Source organism: Homalodisca vitripennis, chromosome X (assembly GCF_021130785.1).
Source record: "Homalodisca vitripennis isolate AUS2020 chromosome X, UT_GWSS_2.1, whole genome shotgun sequence".
NCBI classification, from domain to species: Eukaryota; Metazoa; Arthropoda; class Insecta; order Hemiptera; family Cicadellidae; genus Homalodisca; species Homalodisca vitripennis.
Genome location: NC_060215.1, coordinates 94202726 through 94215351, shown reverse-complemented (window position 1 = coordinate 94215351; position 12626 = coordinate 94202726). Strand labels below are relative to the sequence as shown.

Here is a 12626-nt window from a genome sequence, read left to right as displayed (position 1 = left end):
TTTGTTTTGTAGCAGTTATTAATGGCATTGGTACTCCATGAATATAGCAATAATACTTATAGAGAACAGTTTGCAGTTCTATAATACTTTAGCCTCCAGAACCAATATATACATTAATATATTATTGTTAAAATATTTAAAACCTAATTAATTAAACAATTTTTATAAAGAGGCTTTGTTAAAAGCAGTATAGTTAGAAAATAAGGTTTTAAATTTCTTGTAAAAATATATAAAAAACCGAAGTCTTCTCTCAGTTTAAAATACAAAATAAAATAAAATAGTATGGTTATAACAAGTTACTTTTAACATCAGTTCATCTTTAAAAAACTAATTAGGCCCTACCAAAATCATTCAATTTGTAGCCTTCTTTGTTTCTAAACACCAATGTTTAAACCTCATTGAAATGGACCTTTCTATAAGTAGCTTCAACAGACATCCAAAATTGCTTAGATTGGTTATGCTTAACCTTTCACGAATGTCTGACATTTCAAAATAAAATCTGACTATAACATAACTTAAATCACCAGTACTAGTTACAGACGCCAAGGAAGTTTAGAAGTGTACAAGTTGTTTACAAGTGTCAGCCAAGGCACAGTAGCATCAGTATCTGAACTGATTTTAAGCAACAAGCATGGGCTAACATTGGTTGGATACTACTCTCGCATCAAAAACTACAGATAACCTATTTTGAACATTGATCACAAATAACTAGTTGAGCGAAAATCACGGGAGTTAAATTAAAATGTAGCTTTTTTATTTCGGCATCTAAAAATAAATCAAATTGTTTACAAACTTTAAATTTAAGTTTCATCTCGGCAAGAACGAAAAATTGTAATGTTTTTGTGCTTTTCAACCAAACTACAATTTTGAACATTCATAACCAGGAAAACTTGTAATCCTATTCAGACCAAAGTTTTATATAAGATATGTACAATAGTAAGTACTAACTGAGATCGTAATTTTAGAATTTTTAATTATATGGATAAAAATTGTAGTCAAACCAGTTGTTTGTAAACTATTTTAACTTTTATTCTCAGCCGGGATTGATAAAAAAAAAACAACATTGGTCATGTTATAGTCATTATTTTTGTTTTAAAGGCAATTTATTTTAGTAAACATAGTTTAAAACTATAGTTTTTAACACCACTTTAACTTAATTAAATAGATTTTGTTCATTTGTCACGGCTGGCACCTGCTCGGAACGTATGAATGTTCAGACCGTTGAGGGCGATGTTGCAACGATCGTGTGCAGTCCTTCACACACTTAAGTACAAGAGGAAGCCGTATTAAATTAAAATATTGTTTATTTACAATCAATCCAAAATTGTATCTGTTAAGATATTCACTTACAGCAAACCAATGTTACGGTATACGTCTAAAACTTGTAAAATACCTGAAATAAAAATGTAATGTAAAATTTTTAATGTAATTTCCATAAGCTCTATTAGTTAATTCATGGTTAACGTTCAAACTCGGATATCTATTCTTTTTGATCCAAGAGTAGGCAAGCACTTTTCAACCAGACATTTTGTCGACCTGCAGCGCGACAATGTCTATCTAATATTATATATATGAATTTAAATGTGATGAGAAAATATATCCAATTATCCACTGATACGGTTTTGCTCTTTGATTACAGTGATTTGTCTTCAATGAACTTTTAACATAGAAAAATACTGAAATACATGAAATTCAAGAAACCATTGACTCAAATGTGAAATTGCAATGACTCATTAATGATCACTATGCAAAGTGCTGCTATCTGACTATTGGCATGTGTTCTCACAGCTATTTAAAATTTTTAAATACTAAAGCCTCACAAAATTAACCCCTTGCATGCTGACATACCTTCTGTTGGGATTTCTGGCAAACACGACCAACATCGGTAATATAGCACATCTGCTATATTTAGGATTATCGGCTTATAAAATATTTAAATTAATTGAAATGTTACTATTTGATAGACTAGTAGTAGGTCTAAGCAATATGTTTTAATACTGTCAAGATAAGTTGTATTTAATTTCATCTATTGGATTTGTTTGACTTCAGCAATATTAGATGATATGACTCGTAAATAGTCATCAGTAAGTAAAGTAAATTGTCGGTATTTTCATGTTCAACTTATGTAAATCCTAGCAATATTTTGGCTCATTTAACAAGTACTAATGGAAAAGGAGCTAGCGTCAAAGGATGGCTTATTATAATAAGATAGGCTTTTGTGTGAGCTTGAAGACATCTTTCAGTAACCATTACTTACTTGGCATATTGCTTTGCAGGTATGGGGTGCCTGATAGTGGCAATCTGTTTCCAAGCCTGGAGCAGGTTATTATGTTTTATTTAGAATATTTTATCACAAATCCCATGATGTCAAGTTTAAGAAAATCAGTTGATAAATTAGAGGGAAAATTCATTATTTTAATCAAGTACTAAACAATATCAACTGTCATTATCAGCGTACCAGCCAATTTTAATCATGAAATTCCTGTACAATTCCAGCTTTTTCAAGTACACATCTTTAAAAATTCTAGAACAATTGAACCAAAAGTTTTAGTCCTCAGAAGTCTATTCCAAGGCAAGATAATGTTTAATTACTGCCTTAAAAATATTTGGTACATAAAAATATATTCTCATTTTAAAATTATGTTCTACCTAATTGTGATCCATTAAAATATTTTGTCACAATGACATTATTTGCGTAAATTTTAATTTACTATGAATAAGTAAGGGATTTTATGAGGAAGTAAATTAACAATCTTGTAACACTTTATCAGCATCAAAACAAAATAGCAAATTAAAAAGAGCTATTTAAAGTATGGCACTGCTAAAGGGAGTGCCGATAGCCGAGCGGTCTTTGAACTTTGAGTCTGAGTTAGAGATAGCGCAGGTTTGAATCCTGTCTGTGACCTTGCACTTTTTACGAGGGTCTTCCAGAAAGTAAAGAACGTTTTGTTATAAGTCAATAAAAACAAAAGATAAGAGCATGAAAATTTATTTATAAATACTTATAAACTTACTCTATTTTTCTACAAAATCGCCGGAACTGTCAAGGCACTTGTTGTAGCGTGGCACCAGTTTTTCTATACCGACGTTATACTGTTCTGCCGCCAAGGAATGAAGCCACGTTTTTACTCCTTCTTTCAGGTCTTCGTCACCCAAAAAGTTTTTTCCGCCTAAAAAACACTTTCAACTTTGGAAACAAGTGATAGTCACTCGGAGCCAGATCTGGACTATACGGAGGGTGTCCGAAGATTTGCCATTTGAAAGAATTGAGTTCTGCTTTGGTTCGTGCACTGCAATGAGGCCGAGCATTGTCGTGGATCAGCACCACTTTCGACGACAGCATTCCGCGTCGTTTGTTCTGAATAGCGCGGCGAAGCCGATGCAAGGTCTCGATGTAGGCCTCTGAGTTGATTGTTTCGCCTCTCGGCATGAACTCCACATGGATTAGGCCTTTTCGGTCCCAAAAAACTGTTTGCCATCAATTTCCTGGAGTTCAAATTTGGTTTTTCTTTCCCGTTTTTTGTTGGTGAATTCGAGTGATGCCATTCCATTGACTGGAGCTTTGTTTCCGGGGTTCGATAAGAAACCCAAGTTTCGTCACCCGTTACGATGCGGTCAAGAAACGCATCACCTTCTTCGTCATACTGAGTCAAAAACTCAAGAGCTGCTCCCATCCGTTTAGTCTTGTGGACATCAGTAAGAATCTTAGGCACCCAACGAGCACACATTTTCTGATAACCAAGACGTTCAGTCACTATTTCGTGCAAAAGCGACCTTGAAATTTGTGGAAAAAATTCCACTAGACCACTCAAAGTGAAACGACGGTTTTGTTGAATTTTTCCATCAACTTTCGCTGCCAACTCGTCAGTAACGAGTGACGGCCTTCCACTTCGTTCCTCGTCGTGCACATTAGTTCGACCTTCCTTAAATTGAATGCACCATTTTCTCACTGATGACTCGTTCATCGCATTGTCACCGTAAACTGCCTTAATTTGCCTATAAATTTCAATAGGTCGAACATTCTGTGCATTCAGAAACCGTATCACACTACGCAGTTCACACTTGGCGGGATTTTCAATTAACGCCGCCATTTTAAACTTTCACAGGAGACACAAACGTGACCTCACGGTACCGCTACTCAGCTCACACTGAGGCAGAAGGTGTGGCTAACGAACAAGCTATCTACCGCGGTGGTGGGGGAACTGCGCCGCCCGTGATGCGCAATCGTTCTTTACTTTCTGGAAGACCCTCGTATCAGTACCATCGACCTTGTACTGTATTGACTCTCCCTCTTATTCTGCTTGATAAGATCCTCGCACAGGCCAGAGGCCCATGAGGACGAGCAGAGTAAGGCTTATAAGGCCTTACTTAAAGGTTAAGGCTTTGATCGGCTTCTCTTTTTTTTTAAAAAAGAAAAAGAAAAGAAAGTAATACTGATCAAAATACAATAGTTCAGTTTAAAAGTTAGTAAAACACTTGGACAAAGTTACAATCAGATCAGTCAAAGTTAAAATAATGATAGGCTATATGTTAATATATTGCAGTGTTTGGAATTTACACCCCTACCCCAGAAAGTTCCAGAAGGTCTACAAAACTTGTCTTGCATCTTCTGAATATTCAAAGAAATATAAAATTTTTACAATTAAAAGAAAGGGTGTCTACTGCTGAGGATTGACTTTTGGTGACTTTCAGTGATCTTAGAAGCAAAATATCAGTGACCTGTTTTGACAACCATTACAAAAGCAACATCTTTACAAAACAATATTTTAGGGCATATTTCAGTTATTAAACTAGAAAATTGTGTATAGATTCAAAAGAACCATTTTTAAAATATGTCTTATTCATATTACATTACTGTGTGTGTTTGTGTAATATTCAGTAGCCCAACAAATTTTAATACATAGAATTTTAATACTTTAAAATAATCAAGATAATGTTGCCTAACAAAATCAAGAAAAACGCCAATTGAAAGAAAAATATTATTGCCGAAAAATTCCAATTTATTTATTTGGTAATCTATCTATGCTTCTTTGTACTCAATGTACAACAAGAAGTTTTAGCGATCAGTATACTGCCAATCAACTGCACATTTTTCACAAATAAAATACGATAAATTACAAATAACTGTTTTTGTTATGGGTAATTTATTTGTATATCAGCCGATAATTAATGACGCGGCAAGTCTCTCCAGATTCAAATGTTCAAATGTCGAATCCTGTTGATCAATTTTCGGACATGATTTTTATTGAGGATTTTGTAGATTGGAGATTTGGCTTTGATACATCACTATTTATTATCACAATGTCATAAAACAAATATTTTAAACAGAAAATTCCTGTTAAAAAATCATAATCCGTGAATTTTGGCAATTTCCGTGAACCATCATTCAATTTTGTAACTTTTTCGGGACTTCTGTGACCGGTGGATACCTAATAACCAGACAATTTTCCTTTCTATTATGAAATCCTTTGATTTTTCCATGACATTCTCAGTTTTGTTAAAATTCCCTGACTACTCCCACTTAAAAGTGATCGGTCAGCGGGCCAGCGTGACGCCACGACACTTTCACTGGTGGCGAGTGGCCTTGAACTGTCACAACCCTCTACCGTCTACCTTGGAAGACGGCGCTGTCCAATATTCTTCAACTTGATCATGAAAAATCAGTGTTATACATGCTTTACTTACTTTGAACTTTTCACGCATTTACTCAAAATTCCTGTACATATCCCGTACTTTCCCCGTACATAAATTTGAAGTACGATTTCTGCACTTCCCACATGCTGGACACCCTGATTATGTAAGACAGCACTGCTAGTGAGCCACAATAATTAGCAGTTTTAATTTTAGCTGCTCTTGTCAGGTAATTAACCCTCTAAGTGCTGATTGTATTCACCTGTAGTGCTAGATGGTTTTTAGAAGTTTTGAAAGCCTGATGCATGAACTGCAAGTAAATAATCAGTACGTAACAATTAACAAATGTGTGTGTGAGTGTATTATATATACTTTTTTCATCAAATGCTAAAGAATAATAAAATAATCACAAATACTTACTATTACCAACTATTGTTTAGCGTTAGAACAGCACAGCACTTCACTAAACTGTACCAAAATAATTTACAAAAATGTGATGTGTGTGTGTGATACTGAAAACCCCTAAAAATCTGGTAAATCCAAACATTTACTTCAACAGCATTTTTGAAGCTTTAATAGCACAAAAAATTAATTTTTGTTAGTTTGAATATTTTTTACCTGTATTAACAACAATCAGGACAAAATAAAGATAGCATGTGGATAAATTAATAGAACCGTTTTTCTATAGTTTATGACTATATAAAATACATTGTGGAACATTATTATTTATGGATTTTACGCTGTTGGCCGTAATGTCAACCTAACATTGCATAGTGCGATGTTAGCTCTATTAAGTGCTGACATTGTGTGACATGATGTCAGCACTTTGAGGGCTAAAACATTTATTAAAAATCGTAAGTAAATAAATTTGTTAGTTTTATAGTATATATATTTTTTTTATTTTAATATGTTTTAATCAAAAGAAACCTAACATTATTAGTAAGGATATTACTATTACTGCCAAAAATGAAATCTTAATCAGCTGATGAGAGCAGCTAAATTTAAAACATATATAAACACCGGATTGTTGTGATACTAGCTAGCAGTGGTCGAAATAATGATAGTTGATATTATTTAATACTCAGTTTTTAAACAAATTCTCCCTTTTTTAATAAAATTGTCTAAATAAAACAATAAGAGTAACTTTGTTAACCCTTTGGCATATTACTTATTTTACCTCATTTACCCTCTTCTGCACGACAATTTGGCAAATATGTTTAGATTTGCTATATTTAACTCAGTGCTAGGTTATGGTATTATTTGATTTATATTGTTTATTACTTATGATATTCAACTCTTAGCCCTCAAATTATTTTTAATAGGAGCTGGTAGCCTAACCAATTTACCACTTGTGGGTTTAGGAGTGGTCTGTTGTTTAAGGATTTCCTTGTTATATTTTGTCCTCTTATTGGACTTTGACACTTTTATTCTTGAAAGTTATTTAGTAAAACAAATAAAATTCTTGATTTGAATAATTTAAATAATTCTATAAAAAATTTGAAAACCAAGAATGAATCAAATATATAAAGTTGTAAAACACTAAATTATGCTTGGCTGTGTACTTTATTATTAATATTTTCAAAAAATTTGGCTTATATTTATTTCATTTGTGTTTTCATGAATGAATTGTGAAATAATACTGCCTGTTAGTAGTAAAGGTACTATAAAAGCCTTTCTCAGATAGACAATTGTTCAAAACTATACAGGTCACTTACATTCATTCTTGAAGACTACACAGATCATACACACTTATTCTTAAAGAAGGTACTGACAGAAAGACATGCAGATAGACAAACGGACACGCAGAACACAAAGCAGTACTGCAGTCAATCAATGACCTTGTTTGCAAAGAAATGAAAACGCGAATAGACAAACGCACACACAGCAGTACTGTAGTCAAACAATGACCCTGTTTGCAAAGAAACGATGAACCTGTTTTTTACTAAATTCAGGTACACAAATGACTAACTAGAATATGAGAACAAATACTTATTTATTAACCTTAGATTAATTAATTTCACACACCACTATCACAAAGAAATCAGTCTTATACAATATTTAGAAATAATCACAACAAATTCCATTTTAAAAGACTTTCAAAACTATTTGCACATCAAAAGGATGATAAAACCAAGAGATACAACATTTAAAAATACAAATTTTGACCCTCAAATAAAATTAAAATGTCTTAAATGTATTAATTCACAATACTGTTATTACATTTAAAGGAACTTAACAATATTATTTTTATAAAATATAACAACCTATAAATACATGTATTAGAAAATTGCTGAAAAGTATTGGAATGGTTAGATTTAACTTATACATAATAATTTTGAAACTAAGGTAACCTTCATTGGTGATTTTACAACTCCTTGGGGTGAAGTTGATGAAAAATGTTAACTGTACTTATATGTCAATTTACATATAATTATAAAGGTCAGGATAAGGCACAAACAATGATGTGTAAAAAAATAAATTTGTATTTTTAATAATAAATATGCCATGTAATTTTAAAGACAAGATTTATCCAAAAAGGGACTGGAAAAATCCAATTTAAGATTAAGAGGTTTAAAAATAGTTATGTTGCCAGTGGGGTTTGCTAAAAATCCATTTTAGAGCACCACCAACCTTAACTTGTAATAGTAATTTTTACTCTAAACTCATTTGTGTTTTAACAATATTGAGGAAAATGATTAAGTGAACCAAAGCCAACATCTCTTTATACAGCCACAATATTTTAAAGTTAAATTTGAATTCTCAGATTATTGGTATCGTTTCATAAAGACCTAAATTATAAAATGATACACAAATTAACAACCTATAATAACATGAAATATATCCATTATCCTGCCAAGGGACATTCTACTGATATGAAGAATCACCAATGCCATTAAAAAATTCGGGTTAAGACTCTAAATTGAAGTGTAGATTTTGAATTTTTGAACTACTTAAAATTTTTACACCATTTCAATAGTTTTCAGCTCTCCTGACTGTACATAAAACTATGGTCACATGCTGATTCTTGGATTAAAAAATATAGAAAACTTGGATGTAAAAACTACTTAATTTTGTTTACCTGTTTATACATAAGGGCGTATATTAATATGTTTGTGTGTGTGTATGTGTACATACTTCCACACAAACACACAATGTATATTTAAAAATATAAACATGTATTATACAGAAGTCTTGAATGGTAAATCATCTGTACTCATAAACTTACAAACAAAATTATGTACAGTAACATAGGGCATAATATTTAACTTTTTGATGCTATTAGTAGCTCTTCACCAAAGGAATAGCACTTAAGAAGTCGATGGAAAATCTTAACAGTAAGAATAGGTAGGTTTCAATACTTATGTGCAAGTTTAAGAATGGTTTTATTTTATTGTAACTATATCAGATGAAGCTACAAAACTTCACATAATTATTGCACACAAACACCTATTTCATGATTACAGCACACAAATACCTACTTTAAGATAAAGTAATCATGTGTGAAGTTTTGTAGCTTCATCTGATGACTACAATAAAATTAAGCCATTCTTGAACTTGCACAAAAGCAAGTTTTGAGTACTGCCATTTCGTTTAGGATTAACCTTTTGAGGTCTAATTTGAGGCATGTTTTACTAATTAAAACCTTTAAAATTGTATGTACATCTACCTTACATCTAACACCTACCTTACATACAAGATTTTCTTACGGGCCAATCCCTTAGGTGGTGAATAGCTACTAATTGCATCAAAAAGTTCAATTTTATGCCATATGTCACGGTACAAGGTTTTATGTTTGTAAGTTCACAAGTACCTACAGAAGATAATAGACTGTTTAAAAATTTTCAGTACCCCTGTATATTAGGATTTATCTTATAATCTGATTATCTGCCAAAGGTTTGTGGATTCTTTCTGATAAAATAGGTACATTATACTACATATAAATAATTTTATATCTTATTCATTAAGTGTTTTATAGCAGGATTTTATTTGTACTTCAATGTTCTCAAACATACTGTAGTAACAGAAATATTGTTATTTAATTGTTATTATATGGAGATCATTAGATAAAAATAACAGCATATTTTTACTGATTTTAAGATGATACTCATTTACAACTTTTAATGGAAGATTTCATTAAATTAAGGGAAAGAATGTTTTTAAAATATTGCATTTTATCAGAAGACAAATTTTCGTAGATATATATTTTAATGCTACAATATAGCAATACGTAAAGAATTATTTAAATGGCAACATGTATATAAAAAGAAAAAAAGTATTTGTTTAGTTTATTATTTCTTTTGGTTTTAACAGGTTAGATAAGAAATTTTTACCTTAGTAGTGTAATTGTTCTAAATTTTATTTTTCCACTTAGAGAGTGTCATTTTTCAACAAGAATTAAAGATATTTTTTTTTATTTTTTGACAAAAATAGGCTCTGATAAGAGAAGTATGTCTCAAAGATACTCACTAGAAAGAACCTCATTGAAAATGATTTAAGGGAAACCAATAAAAATGATCAAACTGAAAACTAAGCATTTTTAGTCCAAGGGTAATGAAAACTATGTAACTTGATTTGAATCAAAAACATCAGCATGTGGTATTTATGTAAATCTACATATACAATACATGAACATTTACAGGTATCTACTTATATAATCACATACTGTCACTAAACATATTCAATACAATACTGTTAGTAATTATAGAGGAAAAAGAATGACAAACTAAAATATAATTAAACTGTAATAAAACTATGTTTAAAAGAGTTACGTAGTTCAGAATACTAATCATATTTAGGAACTGATAAAAAACAACATTAAACTTTAAAATAAAAACAAAGGTATTACAAATTAAAAGCCTAAATTAAACACAAAGTGGAAAAAAGAATTCCTAATGAAACTATTTGCAAAAGCAGAGCAATGTTTCTTGACACAAAAATTTGAGATTTAACGACTATACTGTTTGGTAGTGAAATGAAAAACCAAGGTAAACTTTCAAATAGCAATAGTTTACACCAAATTTATGTCTAAAACACACCAACATACCTGGTGAGTATATATTTTGAATGATTACTACTGAAACTAAAATTGTGTTTATTATCTAGAAAAGGTTTTAATAGAGAATTTTATATTTCTTGTTAAGAGGTGTAATACAATTTTTACTTGATCATCTTCAACTTTTCTGACAAAATGTGTATCGAAAAGCCTAAACTAATTAACATTCAATATTTGAAATATTTCAATGGTTGGAAGTGTGAGAAAGTTCCGTTCATTCTCTTATACACACACACGTGTGCAGGTTAATACAAACAATAAGTGACTGAGAGCTACATAAAACTCTCTCAAGGGATTTGTTAAAAACCATTTCACATAAATGTGTACTAGAAATTATATTCGTAAAGTACAAGGCATTTGTACTTTAACGAAGCCCTATATTGACAATATGCAACTGGTAAAAAGTAAATAATTCTGTTTTAACTAAAAATGTATGATAATATTATATACAATGCTAAAACCATTTCCACTTTACCAGACATTAACAGATCTCAGTCATCTTTATATGATCTTGCGAGTGAGATAGAAACATTCCGCTAGACTCTTTGAACAATTATACTACAGAAACATATTTATAGTATAGAGTTAAAGAAGTGATCATTGTGATTTAAATATGAATTTGAAAACTATACAAAAGTATTGTGATCATTTATATTATTTTTTGTTGAACAGAAGCAAGGCTCGTGCAATGCAATAATTTTAAAGATAAAAGCATTCAACAGAACAGCTGAAATAAAATCTGTCCCAACAGAAAGAAATTAAGAAAAGAGTTGCTTTCTTAACCAATTATCATTAATGCATGAAAAGAAAGAAAGAAGAAGGAAATAGCATAAAAGCTACAAAAATGTGGGGTGTTAAAAACTGAAATAAATTCTGCTTAATGTAGGCTAATATTACAATCACAACTACCAAAACTAGGATTAAAGTCAGGTACAAAACATGGTATAAAAATCCTAGTATTAATGTTTAACATATATACATTTGGTAGCTCAAAAATACAATATAGTGTATTGTTATTAACTTTATTTAATTATCTTTTTTCTTCGCGGACTTGTCGCTAGAATTTCCACTACTGATAACGCAAAGTCCCATTAAATAATTATAAAAAGCTGAAAACATAAAACATTTATATTAGAACATAATTCACTTCTATTTATAATTCATATAACTATCATTAAATCAAATCGATAATTTAAAAATGAACCACAATTACAGCACATGAATAACAAAAATCTGGTAAAATTATCCAAGGATTTAATGGACTTTCTAAAAAATAAAAAGCAAATAATTCACAAAATTCTCTATATTTTTAAAATGAAAATGATTAAGATTAAATGCAAACAGAAATAATAATTAAATATTGCATGACAGAGATGCAATTCATGTTTTTGGATGTTGCTCTTCATGAGTCTTCAACTGTGAAAATTGATTTCTTTTTCAGTGTCATAACAATACATCGATGTCTTTCAAAAGTAATAACTTTTATGAAAATATATTATTTAATGAATTAAGATTGTTCTGTGTGATTTAAATGTGACAAGTATTTTGATTGCCTATCTACAACCAAGAAACGAATTTTGAAGAAACATACCTGGTTTTCAAAATTTTTCCTCCAACTTCCCAATTTCTAATCAGAACAAATACAAAAAAGTTACTTGATTCAGAGTTAATCCACTGATAAAACTCGTTTGCAACTGTTGATGCTTTAATTTTTAAAACCAGTAAAAATAAGTAACAATTTTTTGACAAAATTATGATTAATTACCACAGTAGCGTAAATATTGATTTTGAAATGGTTTTTGATTACAAAACTTTAGATAGATTTGAATACAAAAAAGTTACTTGATTCAGAGTTAATCCACTGATAAAACTCGTTTGCAACTGTTGATGCTTTAATTTTTAAAACCAGTAAAAATAAGTAACAATTTTTTGACAAAATTAT

At 30.7% G+C, this 12626-nt stretch overlaps 1 protein-coding gene across 2 annotated transcripts in view; it reads right to left on the bottom strand.

The window, feature by feature from the left end:
• The window catches only part of LOC124369578 (sex-lethal homolog), a 63992-nt gene that overhangs the window by 12392 nt on the left and 38974 nt on the right, over positions 1-12626 (bottom strand). Inside the window, exon 5 of one of the 2 annotated variants that reach the window (XM_046827614.1) lies at positions 7608-11793. The exons of the other annotated variant lie outside the window; for it this stretch is intronic. Coding sequence (XP_046683570.1) covers positions 11711-11793 — 83 coding nt within the window. The 3' untranslated portion in view covers positions 7608-11710. Of the gene's footprint in view, positions 1-7607; positions 11794-12626 lie in introns of those variants that run through there. 2 annotated transcript variants of the gene reach the window in all.